This window comes from Notechis scutatus, chromosome 3, assembly GCF_049901735.1.
Source record: "Notechis scutatus isolate UNSWTSFEM ecotype Mainland chromosome 3, rNotScu1.2, whole genome shotgun sequence".
Taxonomy (NCBI): domain Eukaryota; kingdom Metazoa; phylum Chordata; class Lepidosauria; order Squamata; family Elapidae; genus Notechis; species Notechis scutatus.
In genome coordinates this window covers 200,004,831-200,031,184 of record NC_142011.1, presented here as the reverse complement: position 1 = coordinate 200,031,184, position 26,354 = coordinate 200,004,831, and the positions used below count along the sequence as shown (strand labels likewise).

The following is a 26,354-nucleotide window of genomic DNA, read 5'->3' as shown; positions in this document are numbered from 1 at the left end:
GATGCCTTATTTTACTGCAACAGAGAAAAGTCGGAAGTCAATGTTTCTTTTCCTTTCTTTTTTCTTGTTCTTCCTCACTTCTCTTCCCCCTCTTCCTCCCCACTGCTTTTCCATTTACTTTTGTATTTATTTTTTGCAATATTTTATAACTCAATAAAATATTAAACTGAAAAAAATGCTGTAAAATCGGGTTGGACAAAGGACCATTTTGGGACGGGAATGCAGAGATAGTATTCAGCAGGTTCTGACCAGTTCTGGAGAACCGGTAACGGAAATTTTGAGTAGTTCGGAGAACCAGCAAATACCACCTCTGACTGGAGACTTCCCTGCCACGCCCACCGAACTGGTAGTAAAAAAATTTGAATCCCACCACTGCGGTAATGGGCAAACTTACATTACAGTCACATGCTGAGGACTTTAATCCAAGTGCCTAATTGCTGTGGTGTATTCTTGCTTCCCACCAAAACCCCACACGGTGGTCTTCAATGCCCTCATTGGCAGCACGTCTGCCCAAAGCCCCTGTTGAAATGCTCAGGATTTATTCAACACTCCAAAAAGCAAATTGACGAGACAGAAAGAGGGTGCGGTATGCAGAATAGTTTAATAAACAGCTTTACATACAGTACCTTACATATAGACAGTGTATTTGCAAATTTAAATACATTTTAATGTACAGTGGCTTGTACTCTTATCCTGTGGAGGTTCAAGTTTATTGTCCTTCATGTATGCAGTTCTCACACTTTTATACATATTGCCAGCACTGAAACAGTCTGGGAGGCCTTAGGCTCGATATTCCCTTGCTACCCTCAATAATGCAGCCTCTCTTGAAGAATTAGTATTTCTTTTAAAATAGTATTTTATTTTTACAAATTTCTGTACATATTGTTATTTTTAATCATCTCTCTCTCTCCATCTCCCCTTTTTAAGAAACAGCTCATTAAAAGGTAACATTTTAATTATTTTGTCACCAAGGTTCTTTTTATCGTAAGAAAACTAGACTTATAAATATGTCTCTAGAATGCAACCTGTGTATGAGCACGCCCATACACAATATATGCGTGTATATGTATACACACATATGCACGCACACAAGGACATATGTGCATACCTCGAGAGGTGTACTATAGCACTGGCTGCAGCGATAATGCAGATAAAACTAAAAGTAACTGGACTTGGCCCAGAATTTTATTTAAAAAACCCAGCTAACTAGGCAGGCTTTGGTTTCGTTAACAATTTGCCAAATCATAAGTGAATGCCTTTAACAGGCAATGTATTTGCACCATACCCCTTTGAGAAGGGGAGCTCCTAACTTATATTTGGGATTGAAACTATACAGACCATGCCATGTTTTACAAATTGCTCAACTATTCCAAGATTTTTGGCGTGCATAGGTTTATCTCCCTGGAATAAAACAGCATCAACTTTCACATTTCATACTTCCTTTCATTTCATGTTACAGAGAGTAAAAAGGTTGGGAATGGACCCATTTCATAGCCAGTCACCAGTGTTTTGGAGGTTCTCTGGATTCCTCAAGCCAGCTGAGGAAAGTGGGTATTGCAGACCAGACCCAGCCGTTATAGACACAATATCCCTCAATACTTTTAATTGTAGCTTGCCCAAATATGGATTTGAAGAAATCCTGGTTGATGCTGGCAATATGGAGGACTCGATATGAGAAGTTGGGGGGGAGATGGGGAAGGGAAGCCCCCCTTCAAATGACACTCCAGTTTCAATGTTGTTTTTTAAAACTTTTTTTTTTTTGGCACTTTTGACCATGACTTTCCCAGTTTGGTTTCTAAAAACGGAGCATTAGATTCAATATGCAAGGAAGGCTCGGCTTAAAAAAATATTCATAGAGAGGCTACCATTAAAAAAACAACAGTTTCTCCTGAAAAGAAAAGCTAGAATTTAAATTTTTTTTTTTGTTTTCATTTTCCTGGATCTCTATATTACTACGGAAAACAGGCCTTTGTTCAATCTTCAAATGACCAACTGGGACCCAATCTCCTTCTTCCACTGTCCAGACTCAAGTTGCGTAAAAACTTGTTCCATCTTCCAAATGCAGATTGCTTTGGCCGGTGGCTTACTTTTGCAATAATGTTTTTAACAATTTTGTGGGCTTCTTCCGGGAGATATTACACGTGAAAAGGTAGGAAAACATGCCTGGGTTTTGAGGTTTCCTGAACCCTCATAGGTGGAAAGAAAGACACAACTTTCTTTTATTTCCCTGCTTTTCAGACCAAACCAGTAACGAATCTTTCCTTTATGGCGGAAGATTTTTTCCCCCCTTAACCCTATCATACCATCCGCCGTTTTCAACCTATTGAGAGAATTGAGGGCAGAGAGTAAGGAACAGCGTTCTGGTTTTTTGTGTTATGTGTTTTGTAAAAAAAAAAAAAAAGTACCCCTTTTGTGAGTCTTTTTGTCAATCAGAAGAAACCCATCGTCGGAGCCCGAGCTGCCTGTGTGCATTCCTTCGTCTTTCCTTTTGTCATACAGAGCAGAGGGTGGCAATTTGTTGGACTTTGCTCATGTCGGAGATGAGTTGTTTGATGCGGCGCTTGAGCTGAGGCAGACGGGCAAGGGGGTCGGGGGGCTCCAATTCTCCGGTGAAATCAAGCCAGCTTTCTAAAACTGTATTTAAAAAAAAAGAGAGAGAGAGAGAGAGAGAGAGATGTTATGAAAAGCCTATTACGCATGGTGATCTCTTGATCTACTCCAGGACTTAGAATCATTGAGACAGAGTATAGTCCTTGACTTATGACAGCAACTGAAGCCAGCATTTCTTTCGTTAAGCAAGGTAGTTAAGTGAGTCCTGTCCATTTTCTTTTTTATTATTATTACTAATTACATTTATTAATGCTTAATGAACATTGGGTTGCCTAGGTATTTAGTTTGCTTAACAATACATAGGTAAAGGTAAAGGTTCCCCTCGCATATATGTGCTAGTAGTTTTTTGGCTCTAGCTCAGCCTTTAAATAGTTACCATCGACTTCCTTCTCAATCACGTCCATTCTAGTAGTGACTTCGTTCTGCACATTTTCTATGTGGGAAAGGAGGTTTAGCTGCCACTGAAGACGAGCGTCCACGTGTTCCTCAGCTCCTCTTTTTTCGTTGAATACAAACACAGTGTTCCCTTCAGCTGAATGCCTCTGTGCAGTGACCGCAAGAGAAAACCAGGTTATCAAAACAGTTCCACAACATCGGTGACCCTCAAGTGGCCTTTGCAGCGGGATGAAATAGATTGGCTGCTTCTCAATGACTCAGCAGAAACGGTGGGGTCAACTAAGGCAATTCCTCCATTGCAAAGAGAATCAGTTAACGGTTTTCATAATGAAAATGATAAAACATGGTACAGGAAGTCTTCAGCTTACAACCATTGGTTTAGAGAACGTTTGAAGTTACAACGGACTTGCAAAAAGTGAATAGAACAGAACAGAATAGAACAGAAGTAGAGTAGGGAAGAATAGAGTAGAAAATGAATAGAAGTAGAGTAAAATAGAGCAGAAATAGAGTAGAAAATGAATAGAAGAGAACAGAAGTAGAGTAGAAAAATAGAATAGAATAGAAGTAGAGTAAAACAGAGCAGAAGCAAAGTAGAGAAGAGTAGAGTAGAAAATGAATAGAAGAGAATAGAAGTAGAGTAAAATAGAACAGTAGAGAAGAGTAGAATAGAAAATGAATAGAATAGAACAGAATAGAAGTAAAATAAAGAACAGAGTAGAAAATGAGTAGAATAGAGTAGAGAAGAGAATAGAGTAGAAAATGGTAGAGTAGAATAGGAATAGAATTCTTTATTGGCCAAGTATGATTAGACAACACAAGGAATGTCTTCTGTTCGGAAGCTCTCAGTGTACATACAATAGTGATACATTATGATTGTTTTTCACACTTATAACTTTTGCAGCAGCCCCATAGTCATGTGATCAAAATTCAGGCACATGGCAACTGGCATGTATTTATGACGGTTTCAATGTCCCGGTCACTCTTTTGTGACTATCAATGGAGATTCTCAGTCATCCAGGTCATGGTTCTCCCATAGGTGCTTTTTCCAAAAGGCAGCTGGACTATTTTAGTGTCTCCCCGCTCCCCCTTTCAAAACGTGTCGCTTTTCATCTAAGCAGCTTCTTCACCTAGAAGACACTAGAAGCTTCAGTTAGAACTAAAGAATGAAAAAATCTCCTTGGTTGAGAAGTGAAACATTTTCAAGGGAAAAAACACAAGAAAATCCAGTTGTCTTTTTTTTGGGGGGGGGAGGGGGGACACACCCTCGGAACATTTTCCCCACCTTTTGACAAGCAAAGTCAATTGGGAAGCCAGATTCATTTAACGACTATGTTACTAACTTAACAACTGCTGTGGTTCGCTTAACAACTGGGGCAAGAAAGGTCATACAATGGGGTAAAAAATCACTTTAACAACTGCCTTTGGTTAGCAATGGAAATTTTGGATTCAATTGTGGTCATAAGTTGAAGACTACCTGTTCTGACCCAAGGCTTGTTCAAATTAAACAAACACAAACTGTGTATAAAAGCAAACCTTTTTTAATGTGGCGCTGGGAATTCAGTGCATTCCCAGCCAAGAGACATTTAAATCTAGTATCAAAGTCAAAATCTAATATCAATATCAAAAGCAAGCCCTTTCAAGGTTGCAAAAGGCTGCCAAGAACAGAAGATTAATTACTGATTAAATATCCACTGACAGAAGCTTCAAAAACAAACCGAGGTAAGGAGGGCTTCAACAGGGACTCTGAGTCTAAAGAACTTCTTTGCTTCCTGCAAAGAACACATCCCCGAGGGCTGGTTTTTATCCCTTATGGGAGGCCATCACCCCACTCTCCGATAGTCCTGGCCCCATCCCTGCATCACTCGCAGGCCCCTCGTCCGAGTCTTCACTATCAGAGACCTCTGCTGTCCACACCTGCTGCCAGCGAACCACAACACTACCTATAGTACTTGATAGAAATCATAAGATTCAAGACCCTGGGGATTTCTCAGCAAATGGGGTTGACAACCAAAATATATTCTAGGAAAAATGAATCCACCACCAATTATAATATTTCCCGAAGACATGCAGATGCTTAACTGAAAACCAACTGGCTATTTAAAGTTTACTACATGTATGGAGAATTTTTTTGCCCTTTTTTAAAGCCGCTACCTTTATGCCGATAAAACGGCAGAAGAAAATGGTTTTTGCACAGTTCCTGTTATTCAGAAATATTAGCCACAGGAATTTCTTGCTGACTGTAGTGGCTCTTCACATATCAGTGACCCAGTAGCAGAAATAAGAAATCCAGCCAAGGTTTTGCCAATTCAGATATCCAATCATGTGGAAACAACACAATGGGAGCAGCTTGATTGTCAAGGTTCATGAAGTGGTCCCTCTCAACCTTCTAAGTTATATAAAAATTGATGGCTCAAAATGCATAGCAATGCTCAAGCATTGCACTAAATTCTGTAATGCCCAATCAAATGTAGAAAGAGCATCAATCATTCTTTGACTCTTTGTCTCTCTCTCTCTCTCCTTCCATCCAAAGGCCAGATTCGTGAATAGAAGAAGGCTTGTTTGTACCAATTCCACAACATAACTTGCTCCCACCAGTTGTCTGGATGGATTGAGAGGGAAGAAAAACACTTAGGATGTACGTTTACACTGGACACACAGATATGACTACAAATGTGTATCCTTTATGATCAAAAAGAACACGCAAAGAGGACTTTGTAGAGCAGAATGAAAGCAAGAGGAACAACGAAAATACATGGGGCACAAAGTGAATCAGGTAGAAAAGTAAAAGGTAGCTATGTCAGAATACTGCCGTGAATTGATGAAAGTCTGCAGTAAAGCAAAACAAACAAACTCTCCATCTCCTTTATCCTGGCATGATGACCACCGTGACATTGGAATAAACGAAGAAGGATACGTGCATGAAAATTTGAAAACCATGGAGATAAAAGGAATGGTCCAGCTAGAAGACCTCTGAAATGCATTCCTCTTTTTCTGATTCCTCCTTGAAGGAAGGAACTCTTAGAAAAGATTTATGGGTAACTGACCTAGAAATACTGATGAACTTTATTATGGGACAGAGCCAAACCTCTAATAGGCTTCTGCTTCTACCATAAAAATGTTAAAAAATAAGTTATCCCAAAGTTTGATCATTTTTCAGTTCAGATCTCTAGCAGGAAAGGATTCTTTGGATAAGTCTATTTCTACTTACTTACTTTGGAGTAGCCATAACTGGAGTCTAGAGGCACTTTTGCCTCTGATGGTCAACACAGAAACAAAGCACAAGAATATGCATAGTCCTCGACTTATGAACACAACTGAACCCAACATTTATGTTGCTAACCAAGACAAGACCCTAACCTTAAGAGAAATATGCTCCATTCTATGACCTTTCTTGCTACAATTGTTAAGTGAATCACTGCACTTGTTAAGTTAGTAACACGGTTGTTGAGTGAATCTGGCTTCCCCATTGACTTTGTTTGTTGGAAGGTCGCAAAAGATGATCACATGACCTCAGGACACTGCCACAAACACCTGGCAGTTGCCAAACATCTGAATTTTGATGATATGACTGTGGGTATGCTGCAATAATAAGAGTGAAAACGATCATAAATCACTTTTTTCAGTGCCGTTGTAACATCAAATGGTCACTTGAAAGAATGGTTGTAAGTCAAGGACTACCTTACAGGCTAAGTTGCCCTATTTGGCCTTTTCCTTTTGCCCAGGAGTGACACAATCTCTTTTCTTGCATAGTTCTTCCCCAGAGGACAAACCAGAAGCACCCTTAAACTCTTCCTCCAACCTTTCAAGACGAGGAATTTCTAATCTTGTTCATAAATGCTTCCAAAATGAAGGGATTTTCTCACATCTAGCTACATTGAGCACATTTCTCTGCCCAACACAATTTCTAATTTATCTTGTTATCATTTCACTTCTTCTTTCCAAGGTCTTTTTGCCTATCAGCGTATTTCATGCAACTAGTGTGTTACAGTAAAAACAACAACAAAAAATAGCAGTGATATTACTTAATTTGGGTTATGAAACGTCTGCAAGAAAACAACCAAATTCAAGAGAGCACTAAGGACCTCTCAAAAATATTAATATATAATTTTATAAACCTACATAGACTCAAGTTCCGTTTATCAGATGCATGAACGTGTTTGTTGACATTTAAGTGATCGAAGGCAAGGGGAACATGGAGAGCGATGTCGTTTTGTCACAGCATTATCACATAAATGACGCAAATCCCATAATATGCTTCATTTGCCTGATAATGCCATGGCACACAGAATGTTCTCCTGGGTTAGAAGACTCTTGGTTTTTTTTTGTCTTCGTAATCCTAAAAGGTGCCACAGATGAACAGGTTGATTTACCTGATGGCCCAAACCATCTTCTGTAGATGAATGTTGTAAACAGTTTTTCTCTTCTAAGAGACGCTCCTGGTTCTGTTCAAAACTACTGGCATCGTCATCCTCCGAGCTGGTGGGATCAACCACCGGTTTGCAATCCTGACCAAAACCTGGTTTCTGGTAACTGTGTTCACTTCTGATGTAGGTTTCTTCCATCTTTGGAGCTAAGCGAGGGGGCTCTTTATGATTTTGACTATGACACGTCCTTCCCGAAGGGTTAACGGCTTCAGGCACAGTTACAACCCTTCTTTCTATTCCAACAGTGATTTGGTCGTGATCCTTCCGCACACCGGTGCAAGCCCAGAGATGAAGATCAGGGTGATACTTGTTTCTGAGGTAAAAAAAGAAGAAGAAGGTTAATGCGGGTGAAACTAATAAAAGGATCAAGTCACGTAAGCAGTGTGTCAACTCATAAAACATTTTGCATACACATTTTATAGTTGTCAACAGAAAAAAGGGGAAGGTTTTCAAAGAGCAGGCAGCAGTGTGGAATCGAAAGCACATTCCATTCATATTTTCTTCAGAGACTGATTAGATGACTGAAGCTTCTGAATCGCAAAAATCTAATTGGACAGCATGATTGATGACTCTTGGCTATGGACGTGTTTTGTTGGATGATACAACCAGAGGGGTGGGGTGGGGAAGCAGGATCAAGGGTGACAGTGAATTACGTATCTGAGTCGGCTACGCCCAGGCTAATGCCGGAATGTTAACTTCTAATAAAACCTTTTTAGTTTTGGGAGTGTGGCTCGAGGCTCATGATTTAATTGGAGTAACTGCCGGAATCCTGACAGTGTCTTACTAGAAAGGAAGCCAAAAAAAAAAAAAAATGGTTTAAGATTTCATTTAAAAAAAATGAAATGTTGATTACAATGAGGGGTTTCCCTGAGGAAACATCTGAAGCAGTGTTTTTCAACCTTGGCAATTTTAATTCCCCATGCTGGCTGGAGAATTCTGAGAGTTGAAGTCCACACGTGTCAAAGCTACTAAGATTGAAAAACACTGATCTAAAGTATCAGATTGGATACTTCATATCATTAATAGAAATAATTGATTGAGAGGGAAATCCTCTGCAATATCAATGTATAAGTAATCCTCAAAATTACATAGAAATTACAGAACCACAGGATACGCTTACTTTAGTATTCCAATCTTCAGCTGTAGTCCATGTAATATTTCTGTAACACCATAGACGTCCGCCAGAAGGCGATGCGTTGACACAATCTTTTTGGCATTTAAATGAGAATAATTCTCTTTTAAGAATGACAAGCCACACATGTGGCCATTATTCAACCAGTCTTTGTCACAGAGATATTTGGCGCTCCATCTCTGACCTGGAGAAAACATGAAAGTGTGACTTTTATTATATTACCAAAATTCCCAGAAAGTTATTCTTGACCAATTATAATCAAAAGTGATCAAATTTCAGTAGGAAAAATATACAAGTGGGAAGTAAGCATTTATTTAACAAACTGTCAAAAGCTGTTAAAACAATGGAATGTTCTCTGTTTATCAGGATTTAAAACACCCAGAAGTCCACTCACACATTCATAATACATTGATTCAATGTTTTAAATCCAGATGAGTTCCCTATATAGAAAGACAGGAGTGGACGTCACAACAGAATAGCACCAGAATAATATTCAAAGCATTATAACCATAAATTTTGGACAAAAGGGTTCACTATAAAGAATATATACACATACAATGTAGAACATACACACACACACACACACACAAACACACAGAGTACACAAAACATGTACTGATGTTTAAGAAGTCTGTTCTTTCAAAAACAGATACAGGGTAGTCTTCAACTTGCAACCATTGATTTAATGACCATCCAAAGTTACAATGGCAGTGAAAAGTGACTTATGACCAGTTCTCACACTTATGACCATTGCAGCACCCCCACAATCACACGATCAATGTATGGGTGCTTGGCAACCAGCATGTATTTATTATCAGTGGCACCCTTTTAACAAAATTGTATATAGGGACCACTGCTTCTGATGACTTCAGATGGTGCCTCCACATTTTAAAAAGTCAAATATTTTCCACCTAGGATTCCAGAGGGTATGGGAAATCAAAGTTATTACTGCTGCACATTTATTCCATTTCAGTGGCATAGTTATGTTTTAAAACTTTGACTAATCTCCAAATTACATTGTGAATTATAAACACCCCAAGAATACAAACACGATCTTATTGGCACCTGGTGGCAGGATACAGTCATTAGAGGCATATTAGGCTAGTAAGAGTAGGGAAAGGTTGTACATGAGTTGCCAACCTATTTTGCAAGTGCACCGGAAAAACAATAATAAAAAGTAGGCTTGATTGTCTAAGCATTCCCTAAGTGCATTACAGAAGTAGACAGTGATCTTAACACTAATATTAACATGAAATGCAGAGCTTGGAAATGAGTTTGAAAAGATCTTGAAAATGTATTCTTACCAGGTGGATCCCTGCAAATGTAGCAGGTATATTGCTCGGGAATGCTGTCTTCCAACAATCCCATACACGCACTGTGTTGCCAACACAAGCACTCTTCACACTGTGGGAGTAATAAAAACAAGCAGAAAAGTAAATGCAGGAGATGGAAGATATAATCAAGCATCAATTAAGATGTAACGTCATCGTGCACATTCAAATTGTAGCTCTTACTGGCAAGTGCTCTTTTAGTGCAGATACTCTACAGCTTATGGCCATTTATTGAACCACGGTTCAAAGCTATGACGGTCTTGGAAAAAGCACTTTATGGCCTGTATTCAAACTTATGACTGCTGCACATCCTTTATGGTCACCTGTATGCAAGTTGGGTGGCTGACCAGCTGCATAGTCCTGCGGTTATGTCAGAGGTCTCCAAACTTGGCAACTTTAAGACTAATGGACTTCAGCTCCCAGAATTCTGGGAGTTGAAGTCCACAAGTCTTAAAGTTGCCAAGTTTGGGGACCCCTGGGTTATGAAAATGTGGTTTGAAACATTTTTTGCCGGTTTCTGGCAAAAAAAAAAAAAGAGCATCTATTGGGGAAGCTGTATCTGACCACATAATTCACTTAACAGCCATAGTAGCTTATTTCATGACTGCCATAAAAGTAATCAAAAAAATTTAAGTACAGTGACATAGTGACTCTGCTTATGATCCTATTATCTTACAACTGAAATTCTGGTCCCAATCCGTAAGTTGAGGACTTTCTGTACATTGAGTGATTCTATCTAATACAGAGGCCAAAATCGAATTAAGTTTCTTCCTGTAGCTTCAAATAAAACAACATAATTACTTTTAAGATCCACTACTACAGGGCTGCATTGCATCTTTTTTGCTTTCTTAAAATTTAAGTCCACCTTTTGACTAGGTAGTTGTTTAACAGTAAAAACAACTCAGTTGAGTAACTTGTCTCACCTGATATTTGCAGATAATTTGGTAAGCAATAAATGTGGCAAAGCCTGCAAGAATCATTAGGTAGAATCAACAAATGGGAAATAATCTAATATTTTCTTTAAAAAAATATCTGGGAAACTTCTCAGTTTCTTACCATGACAGGTAGTCCTTGGCTAACAACCATAATTGATCCCAGAATTACAGTCATAAGTCATAGTGGTCTGCCTGATTTAATTACTTTTGTTATGATCACTGTGTAACCGCCATGTCATTATGTGAATCCATTGTACTGCATGGACTTTTTTTTGCCAGAAAGCGCAAATTAATGCCAGTTTCTTGAGAAAAAAATATATATAAATCGGAGTCATGTGAATATAGGACTCTGCAAACGGTCGTGAATGCGGTTTGGTTGTCAAGCATTCAAAATGCGTTCACATGTCCATGGGGAGGGAACAGCTGTCGGAACTTCAAAATGGGGCGATTAATTCCCAGACAACCAGTATAAGAAGCAAGAATCGGCTTGCTGTCAGGATTCAGGCAGTTGCCCGAATTAAATCATGAGCCTCGAGCCAAACTTCAAAACCTATAATGAATTTATTAGGAGCGAACATATCGGCAGGACCTGGTTGAAGCCGATTCTGAGACACGTAATTCACTGTCACCCTTGACCCTGGTTTTCCCTCCACCCCTTTGAGTGCATCATAGCTCATATTCTCCAACAAAAGGAGTCATCAATCATGTTCTCCAATTAGAGGTTTGCCCTTACAGAAACTCAGGTCGCCTAGTTACAATCTCTGCAAGTTATGAATGGAATGCACTTTCGATTCCAAACTGCTGCACTGCTTTTTCAAACTCCTTTCCCCCTCCCCGCTTTCTGTTGGCAACTATAAAACTGGCATAGAAATGTTTATGAGTTGACATTGGCCTTATCTCAATGATTGTCAGGCAATATAATGGTGATGAGCATAGAAGATTGGTAGAAGAGCCACAGCGAAGGAAAGAGTCAAATAAGATCCCGAGATGTTAGGGGGATGTGGCAAATGTCTCAGAAGCCACCATTTCAAAGTTCTTGGAATGTAAAGGTTTGTTTATTTATTCAGATCAGAAGCCTCACAATGTAAAGGTGACAGGGAAGAAAAACACTTTCTTAAACTTGCAAGTTTATGTTAATGCAACTTTAGAACAAGGTAGAATTAATCCGGCTGGTTGTGCTACCTGCCCAGATTATTTTGTAAGGCTATCTTAACATAAATTAAACCTTGCAATTCTGATCTTCCTGATCAACTATCTCATATTTTATAACATTAATTATATGCACGAATGAAAAGATTTGGCTTCCCTAACCTCACAGTAACAAGCAAACAAATTCATTTTGCAGTCATGGTCTGAACCACGAGTGTTTTAGCAATAAGATCTGTGAGCAGACTGGAAATCCGCTGGATCGATCCAGTCTGGAATTCATCCTACCAACAAGGACAGAATGCTATAAATTACTCTGGCCTAGTGACAACGGAGAACCTGGGTTTACAATGAAAATTTGATAGCAAACAGTTCTTACCTGAATCATGAAGCCTTTTTCCTCATCCATTTCGCAGATGCACCTGACTATTTCGTTCAGAGCGTCCTCTTCGTCTTGGGACTCTTCAAAATTGGTCGAATCAAAATCCTGATTATATTCATCACCACTCAACAGCAAGCTTTCGGTGGAAGAGTCATCCAAAAACTCCATATCAGAAAGGTCTGCGAGATGATTTGGAGGGGATTTGGATGAACAGGTATTAAAAAAATATAAATAAGGTCTTTACCAAAAAAAAAAATATATATAACATAAAAGAAAGATTAGGGGGTGACATGAGAGCAGTCTTCCAATATTTGAGAGGGTCTCATGAGGAAGAAAGGGACAACCTGTTCTCCAAAGTAGGCAGGACAAGAAGCAATGGATGGAACTAACTAAGGAGAGAAGCAATCTGGAACTAAGGAGAAATTTCCTGACCATTAGAACAATTCATTAGTGGAACAACTTGCTTCCAGAATCATTAGAATGACTCGCCTCCAGAAGTTGTGGGTGCTCCATCACTGGAAGCTTTCAAGAAGAGACTGGACAGCCATTTGCCCTAATTGTGATGCCTAAAGAAGGACTACCTGCATTACAGATGGTGTTCAAAAACCATGTGATCAGTATGACACTGGATTCATTCGATGAGCTTCTGCAACTTAGCGCCGAACAATGGAAAAATGTCTACTTGATGGCACATGTTAAAACCAAAACTTCTAAACAAGCGTATTTTGATTAAGTGCCATCAAGCCACTGTTGAATTTTAGCAACCACATAAATAAATAAATAAAAATCTGTTAAAACAAATATTAAAGAAGGGGAAATCTATTCACAGTAACTAGGAACATGGAAACCTTTCAGAAAGTAATGATGCCATAAAACCATAAAGTATGGTTTTTATAAGGGACAAACGTCTTTTGATAAGGTACTGTTGAATTCTGATGAAAAATTAATTAAGTAGGTATATAACTTTTTGTTAAATTTAACAATGTAGGATGAACAAATAAAAGACATAATGGTACTTTGGGAAAAAAAACTTTGGTTGTAATATAGAACTAGAGAAATGGCAAAATTTCTGGCAAAGGAACTATAGATTAACAATAGCAACTTCTTATAAAGAAAATCTATATAAAATGCTTTATAGATGGCATTTACCACTTGCTGTTAGCTAAAATGTTTAAAAATATGTCTAGCAAATGTTGGAAATGTGTCATCAAAAGACAGGCACATTTTATCATGTGGTGGACTTGTGTTAAAACAAAAAAAATGGGGCAAAGATACACAGGTGGCTAGAAAAGATGATACATGTAGATCTTAAACCTGAACTGTTTTTATTAGGCATAATATCAGAAAAATTAGGTAAGAAAAGTGTGTATTTAGTCTTACATGTTGTAACAGCAGCAAGGATTATATTCGCACAATATTGTAAACATGAAGAAACACCGCAAGATGAAGAGTTAATTAAGAAGATACTAAATTGTGTAGAAATGGAAAGATTGACATTGAAAATTAAGCAGAAAGAAGACACAGAATACTATCAAATATGGGATCTATTTTATCAGGGGTGGGGGAAAAACGGGGTAAAGATTAAGAATGTAATCAGAATTGTTAAGCAACTTAAATACCCAGACAACATGATGTTTTTTAATCACTAAGAAATGTAATTAATTAAAAAATCAATAAAATTTGGAGGGGGAAAGGAAGTAACGATGTGTTATTCGTTTGGAGGAACAAAGTCTGCATGAAGGGCGATGTACCTTGGAAACAATTCTGTGCAAGTGGAATCATTACATTAACAGGAAAAACGGGAAAGAGTATCGCAGAGCAACGCAGACCTACTTTCCCCGCTGAGATCGACAGACAAAATAGCCCTTGGGTACTGATAGGATGTGCTCTTCTCCGTTGTGGTGCTGCGGAGAGTCAGCGAGCTGCCAGAAGACCTAGTGAAGGGGGAGGAGCACCCATCGAAGTAGTCAAGGGAGCTATCCTCGAAGTCGGAGTAATCTGAAAAAGAAAATCACAGGGGTGCAGCTGTAGGAGGATATAGGGAACGGAACAAAAATGCAACTTTAAATGTTTTAATCCTGAACGTTCAAACGCCTGAGATATTGCATCGGTTGGCTTATGAAGTGATTTATCGAGAAAAATATAGGGCAGGAAGTCAGCTAACTTCCCACTGACTGGCAAACCCAGATCATGATAGGCTAAATCAAACGTGGCCCGAATCTTGGCCTTATATTTGAACAGTAAACAATTATCAGCCATAGAATGAAGACGAATATACATGTCTCAGGATAATATTGCAGGATCTAATCTGGGCCGGTCACCGGGAGAAGAGGTTTAGTCTTCTGAGCTTTCGGATTCATGCTGAACCCCATCTCATCTAGGTTAGAGAGGAGTTCCCTAAAGATGGGCTCCAGCACTAATCTGAAAGCTTGGAAGATAAAACTTCTGGTCCCGGTGACAGACCCAGATTGGATCCTATCAGCCATAGCTTCTTCTTCCTTCCTGGTGGCCAATATCCTGCCATCTTGGCAATAGGTGACCTTTCTTTCTTTCCTTCTCTCTCTCTCTTTCCTTTCTTTCCTTCCTTCCCTCCCTCTCCAAAATTGTACTGAAAAATAGTGTCAAAATCTGTAGTGGTCCACAATCAGGACCACCATTCATGGAGAGTTTGGGTTTCCTCTTCTTTGGGTGTTCTAATTTCCTGACTGTACACAACTGCAAGAGAATCTTTCTTCAGTTCTTCATTTTCTAAATATGAAAATATTCTACAAACCATGGGTAACAACTGAAGTTCTGGCCGAAGCACCTTTTAAACTATGGCTCACGTACTAAAGACATACCAGGTCTCATCAAATCATAGTTTAGCCTGTCTTGTGATTATATTCAAAGAACTAATGAAGGGTGGAAGTTTGAATCAGTTCTCACTTCCCTGTTCAAGCTTTTCAAATAACAACAGACCTCTGGGATATGCCAACGGCCATCTTGCTCTTCCAAGTTTATATGTTATAAGCTTCTTAGAATCAGAGTAGATGTCAAGAGAACGTTGGGATATAATAAATATCCGGATTTCAGGAGAGAAGCACAAGAGACCCTTGACATACTGCAAAACCAGTCAAGTAAATCATACATTCTTTCACTTTTATGAGTGCCCAGAAAATGGTCTCAAGCCTTTCCGATAACCATCAAATACATGGAAGACTTAGCAGGGATGAACTGGAGCACCCATTGCTGTTCAGAGAAGAAATGTCAAAGAAAAAGCACAAGGTGCACACTAGAAGACAGGTAAAACTAGTTAGCAGGTTGAAACTGGAGGAGAGCCAACAAACATTTTAAAGCAACGTTTGGGGGATTTTATGAGCACCTGCTTTAAAATCTAACGCATCACCAAATGAGAAACCACGGGAGCACTTTTTGTTCATTTGTTTATATGTTGGGTATACCATGCTGTTTCGATTTCTTTTTTTTCTTTTTCTTCTTCTTCTGTTTTGACTTCAGCTCTTTTTCCTTCTTCTCTGTTCTCTCCTTCTCCTTCTTTTTACCTGCGTTGCAAATGAAATATTGGTTTTAATTTAAAAGAACCCAGCTCACTTAAAATAATTGTCATCTAGTATCAATATCCTGCCTGGGGAAAAAAAAGAAAACAAATTGATCAACTGGATAAAAGTGGATTTAAGCAGTGGAGACACTGGGAAAAGAAGTGAAATGTGAAAGGACCAATTTTAAACTAGGAACTAAGATTTATAGTGCAGTAAAATATAATCAAGTATGAAAATACCCCAATATATATAGCACTAAACTCTAATGTGGTTTCTTCATTTTTTCTTTTAGCATATATATGAGTACACAAAACTGGCACTTTTTAAGAATGTCAGGGTGAATGAAAATACGAAAGACATAACTTCAGTGGCATTTTGACATCAAAAAAATACAAGTCTGTTAACTAGTAGTAATTATATCTGTTTAGCAACTGATCCAATTTTGGAATTACAAAATAATGTCAGTCCTTATATTTTTCACTTTAGTAAATATGACTTAGTACCTCAAAAATAACTTGAAAAAACAAAACTATCAAATCATGCCACCAATAATTAAAAGCAGGTCATTTATAAGTGATACAGATAATTTTTCAAAAAAGATAAAAAAGATTACCATGAAAGTTCTTAATTTTATGTTCATACCAAGTAAAGATGTGGATCTTTCTTCCAATTTTGATTTCCTCTCAATTTTCAGTGTTCCTATAGAGTCAAAGATGGTACAGATGCAAATTTAAATTTTAGCCATATTTTAGCCTAAAATTTAAATTTTAGCCATATTATTTCCAAAAATAAAATGTAGTTTCTGTTCAATGATTATTCTTTCTGGAAAGATTGGCAATGATTCCTTGCTATCTCATAGTAAGAGGTTGACAGATTAAGCATACTTTCATGATTTGAGTTTAAATACGCCAAAACATAAAATATAGTATATAAACCAAGTTGTGTGAAATCATACTCCATCTTAAACCCAAATCAACCTTTACGTGTGAACCTAATCTATATGTTTCTATACATCTTGGACCTGAAAGACCGCCAATGTGCATTAAGTCTGGGAAAATTTACATAAAATCAAGGACTAAAAAGATTAAAAACAGTCTAAAGACTGTCACTTCCACATAGAACTGAATACAGTAGCAGGATGAAGGCTAGCTACAACAGAGTTGTCCAGTCTCAATTATAATTACAAATTAAAATAATTATCCTTTTCTTACAGAGCAAAATACAAGGATTTGGCACCAATAACCTCTCAAACCAATTGCTGTCTGGGGAATGAACTGGACATATGCACAAGTTTGCAAACATGCATATAGATTGCATTTTTTAGATACACATCAAAGCATATACAGATATACAGGGACGTGTAGCTCCCTCAAAACACACATTCATGTTTAATACACTTGAAAAAGGTTGACGGACATTTTACCTGGAACCACGGGAGCTATTCTGCCATCCGTTCCTGTTTTGGAAAGATGGCATCTAATAATCTGGTTCTCTTCCTTCTCCTGTCTGGGATGTTTGCTATATAGGGTAGGCTCCCCAGGGAACAGGGCTGAAACATCCAAGTCACTGCTTAAGTCAAGAGGAAGACTTAGTCCATGCTTCTCAAGGGATACATGAGCAACATTGGGAACTACACAAAAGAAAGAATGCAGTATTAACAGATGAACATTGTGTTCTAGGCGTTGTTAAGTAATACCCCTAAGTGTGACAAAGGCCTGGCTTACTAGCCAGCAGCTCTTGTTAAGACAGGTAACTTCTTGTGAAAGCGTTAAGTACTCGGTTCCTCTCTGGTGCTGTATTAACAGGGAAATACGTTACCCTCCAGTAATGAGTCTGGGTTCATTTGGGGCATGAATTGAGAACCCTTTACCATGAATGACTGGAGAGAAGGGGGGGGGGGGCTTTTTCTAGAGAATCATGAAGCAATGACATTTGCCCCTAAGTGTAGTAATCTTCGTCTCCCGTGGGTATTTTTGAAGGATCTAAGGATCTTCACTGGCTGTGATCCACCTAAAAAGAGACCTTGGAATGTAGTTTTGAAGCAGACACAACTAGACGTCTCATCTAGCTATCATCTTTTTAAGGGTTATCATCAGGCTGTTGTTTGAAATATTTCTAATTTACATCTTTAGAAACAACGACCAAAGTGGTGGGAAGGATAAAACTGACTAGGAAGTTTTTTGAGAGTAACAGCACAGGAGCAGTCACTAAAAAAATTACTTGTGAAAATCATCACAGGAAAATAAGATTACCTGGAGCTGGGCTGACACAAAAGGCCACGAGTAGTATTAAGACATCTAATCTAGTTGGCTTATATAATGTCTCTCTTTTTAACTCTTGAATAAAACTGAAGGATGTTGTAAAAACAATGCATACCCTTTTTACCAGAATACCAAATCAAGGACTAAATGACCCAAATTTTTTTTGAACACTTAAAAAATACTATGTATGGTGAATACTGGGCTTCTAGAAGCAGAGTGTGTATGTGTGTGTGTTAATCAATCATTTTGCTGACAGACTGTAGACAGTCTACGTTGTTAGCTGTCAATAAGGATATTACTGTTATATTACTTAAATCTGTATTTATGGATATTGGATGATTTAATTGTTGCTTTTCAATTACTGCTCTGATGCATTCAGTGTTAATTTTGATGAATTGCCTCCAATCTGGTTCAGTATTTAGCTATATTTAACAAATCAAGTTATTAGCTGTAACCTGGTCGTGATTACCTTCAGGTTTTAAGCAGCTGTCATTTTTTGCAATGAGTAAACTATATCAGCAGAATCAACTACTGGATTGCTGGCTATGATGTTTTTTAGTATTTGGTCTTTTGTAGCATAGCTGTGAGCTGCTGCAATGTTTAATACCTACTTATTTTTTTATATATGATCTTGTAATCTTGTACAGGTAGTCCTCGACTTATAATAGTTCATTTAGTGGCCGTTCAAAGTTACAGCGGCACTGATAAGTGACTCATGACCGTTTTCAGTTACAACCTTTTCAGCATCCCAATAGTCACATGATCAAAATTTAGATGTTTGGCAACTGGTTCAGACTTATGACCATTGCTACGTCTCAAGGTCAACCTTTTGCAACCTTTTGACAAGCAGAGTCAATGGGAAATCCAGAGTCACTAAACAACCAAGTTACCATCAACTTTACTGTGTCACTTAACAACGGTGGCAAGGAAGGTCGTAAAATGGGTCAAAATTCACTTAACAACAGAGATTTTGGGCTCAATTGTGATCCTAAGTCGAAGACTATCTGTATTTATAAGTAACATTTATTATTTATGCCATTATTCATAAGTTCTTTCCCCATAGAGACAGTAAGTTGTCCTCTTTCAGCACACTTCTAGAATTTGCCTATGGGGAGAAAGAAATTATGATGGTGGTTAACAGTTTCATCCAGACAAAATTAAATATTACAAAATCACATTAATTTCAGTGGGAAAGGGTTTGCTCCTTCTGCTAAATATATTTGGACCTCAAGCCTTATGAGAGACTCAAAGCAAAGCAGTTAATTCTCATGCATGTGCAGTCATGAAAATCACTTCAGAGCTGTACCTTACAATCCCTAATTACTGAAGCTAAGATGTTTTTATTATTTAAAAGGGCACGCAGAACATCCCATTTCAAATTGTTTGGAGCACGCTTGCACAGTGCTCCAAATGAAAGTATTTTTTCCCCCAAGTGAAATATGGTGCACAAAATTTCACACAGGAAACTATTTAAAAATGATCTTGATTTTAAAAAAAAAAAATCAAAGAAAGGGAGGAAGCAGTGGAAAACATTCAAAGCAAAGCAACAGTTTTAATTATTAAATGGAGTTTTGTTTTTTTTAATTGCTCCCTTTCCCTATTTAAAATAGACTCAAATCACCCTCAGGAAAGATTACTTATAGACTTATGCGATGTTGCATCTACTGGGGAAGTAATGGTCATTGAGTATGTTTTATCATATTTTTTCAGGATAACTTTAGTTCAGGTTATCCATTTCTTATTCCCTGCCCTGTTAAGTGAAAATATTCTCTCCAAATCGAATGGATTTGTACATACTTCTTTTTGGATCGCATCCTGAGTTTTCGTTCAGTGCGTGCCAATTAGAAGGCAGCCCGAGGAAACAGCTCTTCTGATTCTTCATTTTTACCATTTTGGGGGCGCAAAGTAAAAGGTTTAGGCTGCTATTTGACAAAAATAAAAACACCTCCCAACATCCTATAATCTATAGATGAGAAAGGATTAAACCTTTGGACAAGGGAAGGCGAGCTGCAGTTGGACACGAGGAAGAGAACCAAAAAAAAATAATCCTCTTTTTTGTTGATGGCTGAACATGCTTGGGCATCTTCTAAAATGGTAGAGATTTCAAGGGATACATTCCTGGGTCTCGTCTCAGAAAGCAACTTTTGGATCTTTATCTCAAAAGTGGAATACTGCTGCCTGTTAACCAGTAATGGAGAAAATAAGAGTTGGCTCGTCATGCTAGAAGAAGATAAGACGGGCTACAAAAACACAGGGAAAGCTCTCCTTCTTCTTTAATCAGCAAGATCACAAAAGCTTTGCTGTTCTGTGCAGTTTGAGGCATGGTGTGTGCTCAAGAGGAATAAAACCAAAAATCAGTCTTGAATCAGTCACCTGGTATAATTTGGGAAAAACTGAGGGGGAAGAGAGGAGAAAGAGGAGAGTGAAGTAGAGTGGAGAGGAGTGGAGTAGAGACAGGGTAGGGTAGGATAGGATAGGAGAGACAGGGTAGGAGAGGGGAGACAGAGTAGGAGAGGAGAGGAAGTGGAGGGGAGACAGGGGAGGGGAGGAGATTCCAGGCAACAGGACAAGGAAAACTTTGCACATCGGAAGAGCAGTTGGTTGCTTTAAATTTTCTTCTGTTCCTCAGATGTTAAAGATACAAGAAAACATTTCTTGTATATATTTTTTCAGGTGAATTGAATTACATTACTGTTAGACTCCATGACATACCTTCCTTGAAGTCCTGTTTCTTTCTTTCTTGCTTTTTTTTTTTTTTTTCAAAAATCTACTTAGGATCAACAAGCCATATTCAAAACAAAACCACCACCACCCACCAATGATGACTTCTCAATTACGGTTATGTTTTAAAATGTCTGTGCTCACTAGTTTTATTTATCCCAGAAGAAGGAAGCTGGGAGACCAGGGTCAAATCCTCCACTTGTATTAACTCTGGGGAAAATGGTGTTTTAAGGGGCTTTAGACACCCTGCAGAATCTCCAGATTCTTGTTTGCATTTCTTGCTGCGAGACTTTCCTGAAGACAAGTTGGAGGGCAGCAGTGCCGATTTCTGAATGTTGGCAGAACTGCTAATATCAGCTTCATTTTTTTTCTGACTTTGAGGCTTAGGTGATATCTCCTGAATAAATAATAAGAAATTGATACTTTTATTGCATTTTCTTCATTGTAGCTCTTGCATTCTATTTTTGTTTTTTTTGTTTGTTTTTTAAAAAAAAGCAACTTTAGCATTTAAACATTTTTCAGAAGGAAAGAAAAATTTAAATTAAGCATTTTAGTATTTAAAAAGGGACTCGGCCAAAGACCATCATCCCAATCCAGTGATCTGCTCCAAGCTGGAGAGATGTGACATGCTTCTGCAGGCCTCTTCGGTGAACATCTTTTCATTTCACAGGGAAATAATGTTCCATACAAGCATTCTTGTACATCAGCAGGTGGAAAAGAAAGGGGATTTCTTCCATGTCTGAAGAAAACCCTTCCACTTGCAATTTATGTTGATCTCTGGATCAGGATGTGAAGCCGTACACCTCTCTTCATTCTTACTGACTGAGCATCTTAATTCTTCCAAACATACTAATTATCTGTTTGACTTGACCAAATTTTGCCATATTTCCATGTCAGGAATTTCTACAATATTTCTTAAAAAGCGCAATCAAGCGTTCGCGATTATAAATCTCTGATGTGTTATAAAACTTCCTGATTGCCAGATTCAAAATCTTAGCATTAAATGAGTGATTATTAAAATCCACAAATTCCACTTATGTAGGCCAGTCTGTACACAAGACATGAAGAGGCTGGCAGGGTCCCTTTAGGTTTTTTTTTTTAAACCATAGACTATATTCTGTATTTTAGCACATAATCTGGATACCACCTACACATGAGCTGTAAAAAGCATCACAAAATTTTGTCAATTAAAAGCAATAACAAAATATGTGTCATCTTATCAAGTTGGAAAAGCAAAGCATGCATTTTCAAAATGTAATGCCTCCACATCTGTTTTGTGCAGCACACATAATGAATCGCCATATCAACATAACCCCAATTTACAAATACCAGCATTTGACATATATGTCTAGAGAGCTATCCCCCACAGACAATTCAAAACACAATTTATCTAGCAGATATAAATATTGGGCCAGTAAGCATTTCAATTAAAGCGTTGGGGAAAATTCAGGAAGCATTTGCCCTTTCATTAAAAACAAAACAAGCAAACTTTCATAATAAGAATCAAATTCACGATGTGTTCTCCAGGCTGGAACTTTTGCATCGAAAGATGGATGTTAGGCACGGGTGACTAGATAAACGAGGTAAAGCAGCCCTAACCATGTGCATGGATTATGCAAAGAAACTGCCCCAAAATCACAATAGGATTAGTGTTGTGCTTGATAAAGACAGAATGTGGTTCTTGTTCAATGTCCTTGCTACATTCAATGTAATGGAAATATGATGTAAAGACTGGTGGAGCAAACATTCCATTCAATTGTCACCCATGCTATCCCTGGACCGGTTATGCATGTCCATTGAGCGTCATTTGTTCATGTGAAACAACTGGAAGACTCTAGACCATAGCTAAAGCTTGGTAAGAAAATTGCCAGAAATTAATTAGAGCCATAGCTTGTAAATAAATGATTTTATTGTTCATCTTCACGTGTGAAAGACATCACTACAGAAACCATTATTTTCAAAGTTACAAAATTATTTAAAACAAGGTTTTGAAAACTTGTTCTAATAAGGTGCTTAAACCTCTTTAACAAGGACAAAATTAAACATGAGAAAGAACCTTAATGAAAATTAGTTAATCTAAGCAGATATTGTTCAAAAGTAAACACAAGGCCAGATCCTAATAACACAATTAAATGACTACTGTACCTGTGACATGTAACCTGAGGGTTTAGGTTTAAGATATTGTAAACCAGAAGGCGGGAAGAGAAATTAACAACCAGAGGAGACAATCTGAATATCTTTTCATTATGTCTTTTTAACCATCAATGTTTAGCTGCAGGCAGCTTGGCATTATGAAGCCACTGATTCCTAAAAAATTATGTATGCCTTAGAAAACAAATTTCAAATCTGCAGCCCAGTTTTGGATCCTCCCAGAATAAAACATGATTTGAGCACACTGATATTAACCAAATGTATTTTCTTTATTTTCTTCATTTGAAAACCCACTTAGATTATGGTTACAACTTCAAGTTTAAAAGTGGAGCCAGGGTTTTGTCTACACATGTATAACTTAAAAGACCTATAACTGATACTTGGATGGAACCATGCCACGGTTGGCTAAAAGCTAAAAAAAAATGTTGTATTTTTTTGACTTCTCATTAATGAATTATTATTTTTTTCATTCAGGCAACAAATTTCCATTTCACATTCCAATTTTTCTTCACCAATTTTCTCTATCTTTGGTTATATGTTTTCTATCAAGGGTTTTCAAATTCATATTTTATAGGCCGTTAAATATCTAGTGTTAATATCAGTCTACAAGTTAAGAGTCCAAGATGACCAGCCACATTTAATTTTTTTTTTAATTATTTTTTTTTAACATTATGTGGCTTACAGAACAAGATCTGCAAAACTGACATTTCAACATTGGTGTGACTTCCTGGGAACCACTCCAATGTACAGAGAGTAGCAAACTATCCTCTTAGTATGAACTCATCTTGCTCGGTTCTTAGAAGTCATAGTTATGCATTAAATGCAAGACAGGAAAAAAAATCCAACGGAGCAGAAAAATGAAAAGAGAATGCAGGCATCCCTGCTTTAGATGTGAACTAAAACCAAATCCCCAAGAGGTTTTTAATGTGTTTTCTTTCTTAATATTTATTTAAAAATCTAGAGCTTAACCCAAGGAGGATAAGGTGGAGGAGGAGGGTTAGTAATATGGCTCATTGAACAGTTCCATAAACACATATACGTTCACAACCACCAATTCTTACAACAGAAAGGAAACTTCTCTTGGAAGAAGTTCTGGTAGATGTTAAAACCCCTGTGTTCAATTTGCGTCAAGGGCCTTTTAAGTCACTTGTTGGCACTATTTCAGCAAAGTGTAACAGTATTTGGGAAAAGACATCCAGGTTTGTTTGTTGTTTTTGATTCTCGGAATGTTTTGCTAATGAAAATTAAAAATAAAATCCCAATGGTGCTTTTTTTCAAAAGGCAACTGGACTCTCTTTGGTTTTTTTTCCCTCTTGAAAACATTTCGCTTCTCTCATCCAAGAAGCATCTTCTGAGCTTCATGAACTGAAGATGCTTCTTGGATGAGAAGCGAAGAAAAAGAGAAAGAAAAAAAACCCAAGACAGTCCAGTTGCCTTTTGAAAAAAAAAAAGCAACACTGGGACAACCATGACCTGGATGACTGACAATCTCCATAGATCAGGGCTGTCAAACTCCTGGCCCATGCACCTCATGCTGGCCATGCCCAGTTTAGCGAAGGGGGCGGGGGGAGACAGTCCCGATACGTCATGTGGCGCTGCTGTGACGCCATGAGTTTGACACTCCTGCCATAGACGATAAAAAGAAAGGTAACCATAAATTAAGACATCCAACTCTCTGACCTAAAAGGCAAACAGCACAAGTCCAGTCCAGACAGAATCTCGAACTGGCTTCTGGGTTAGGCATTCTTAAGAGCGACAGATTTACTTTCATGACCTTCATTTACGCAGAGGTATATATATTTATATATATATATACATACACATCGTTCTTTAGTGGCCTCTCGGATTCTGCCTAGCAAGACAATATTCACATCACAGATCTGGTTATTTCCCATAGTATGTTCCAGAATGGCCCTCGGAAAAGAATCAACTCTACAATTTCATACCTGCTCCAAGACTGGAGCTGCTTCTTTGCGGTCTTCTTTCTTTTCAGCACCATCAGCCCAGACAGCTTTGGATGCCAACAATCCTGTACAAGGGAAAAAAACAGCACAGAAATAGGACTCTTTTTTGAAATAACCACCATGGCATTTGGTCAAGGATGATCCTACGGGTAGATCCCAGTGCTTATTCTCAGTACAGGCGGTTCCCCACTTACAACCATTTGTTGAGTGACTGTTCAATATGACTACACCTGGGGGTGACGGGGTGACTTATGAGCTTTTTTCACACTTATGGTTGTTGCAGCATCCCCCGTCACGTGATCAAAAGTCAGACGCTTGGCAACTGGCATGTACTTATGATGGTTTTGAATTTTGGTTGAACGGAATGCCATGTTTTTACTCTGTTTGCTGCTGAGCGTTTCTAGGACAGGTGGGCAACCATGTAAGTTAGAATAACAACCACAACAACAAATCTGTCAGTTGAGTTGGGCTGAGAATGAATGGCTCAGAGTCATTCAGTTGGTTTTTCCTGCCTAAGGTGAGACTAGAACTCATGCTCCCCTGGTTTCTAGGTCAGAGATTTAACCACTAAACCAAACTGGCTTTCTAGTTGGTTTTATAATGCAAATAGTTAATATTGTTTGCATTTCTTCTTAAGTAGAGATTTAACAGAGCAGAATAACAGAATAACAGAGTTGGAAGGGACCTTGGAGGTCTTCTAATCCAACCCCCTGCATAGGCAGGAAACCCTATACCATTCCAGACAAATGGCTGTCCAATCTTTTTTTAAACACTTCCAAAGTTGGAGCATCCACAACTTCTGAAGGCAACTTGTTCCACGGATTAATGGTTCTGTCAAAAAGTTTCTCCTTATAGATTGCTTCTCTCCTTGATCAGTTTCCGTCCCCTGCTACTTATCTTGCCTTCAGGTGCTTTGGAGAAGACTAGATTAGACATTTTTAGTTCCTGCAACTGTTCAGATCAGAGCAATCAATCATTTAAACAAGCATGGTAGCTGATCTGAAATGACAACTTACCAGTGATCTTGTTAAGACGAGCCCTCTTTGCTTGAAACGAGTTGCCTAGACTGTTTTTCCTCTTGTGTGCTAATGCATTCTCTGCCTGTACAAAGGCAATCTTTGGGACATCCACCAGAGGAAATGCTGCATAAAAGAAGAAGAAATCATATATAAGCCCCCTGTTTTAAAAGCTCCTCTAGATAAATATTTACAATGTAGTTACCTCCATACACTATTATGAGATAACATTAGAAGTCATAATTAAATCTCTGGAGATAATTTTTTATTAGGGTTGTGCAAAAGATACTGTTCTGGGACCGTAAATTCTAGAGAGTTCTGTTGTTCTCCCCTGAGCATTCTCATTCAG

General features: G+C 38.2%; 1 protein-coding gene across 7 annotated transcripts in view; it reads right to left on the bottom strand.

Annotated features, from left to right (window-relative positions):
* Positions 1–582: 582 nt before the first annotated feature.
* The window catches only part of PHF20L1 (PHD finger protein 20 like 1), a 55,754-nt gene continuing 29,982 nt past the window's right edge, over positions 583–26,354 (bottom strand). For 4 of the 7 annotated variants that reach the window (XM_026678534.2, XM_026678535.2, XM_087962195.1 and 1 more), the window contains 13 exons: positions 26,006–26,131; positions 24,972–25,054; positions 21,019–21,271; positions 17,316–17,522; positions 16,535–16,591; positions 15,797–15,895; positions 14,190–14,354; positions 12,354–12,535; positions 9,867–9,966; positions 8,551–8,746; positions 7,377–7,743; positions 2,987–3,152; positions 583–2,634 (listed from right to left, as the gene is read on the bottom strand). In XM_026678534.2, the coding sequence (XP_026534319.1) occupies positions 2,492–2,634; positions 2,987–3,152; positions 7,377–7,743; positions 8,551–8,746; positions 9,867–9,966; positions 12,354–12,535; positions 14,190–14,354; positions 15,797–15,895; positions 16,535–16,591; positions 17,316–17,522; positions 21,019–21,271; positions 24,972–25,054; positions 26,006–26,131 (2,144 nt within the window). In that variant the 3' untranslated portion in view covers positions 583–2,491. Of the gene's footprint in view, positions 2,635–2,986; positions 3,153–7,376; positions 7,744–8,550; positions 8,747–9,866; positions 9,967–12,353; positions 12,536–14,189; positions 14,355–15,796; positions 15,896–16,534; positions 16,592–17,315; positions 17,523–21,018; positions 21,272–22,765; positions 24,311–24,481; positions 25,055–26,005; positions 26,132–26,354 lie in introns of those variants that run through there. The other 3 variants (XM_087962193.1, XM_087962194.1, XR_015749053.1) reach the window with 2 other exon arrangements.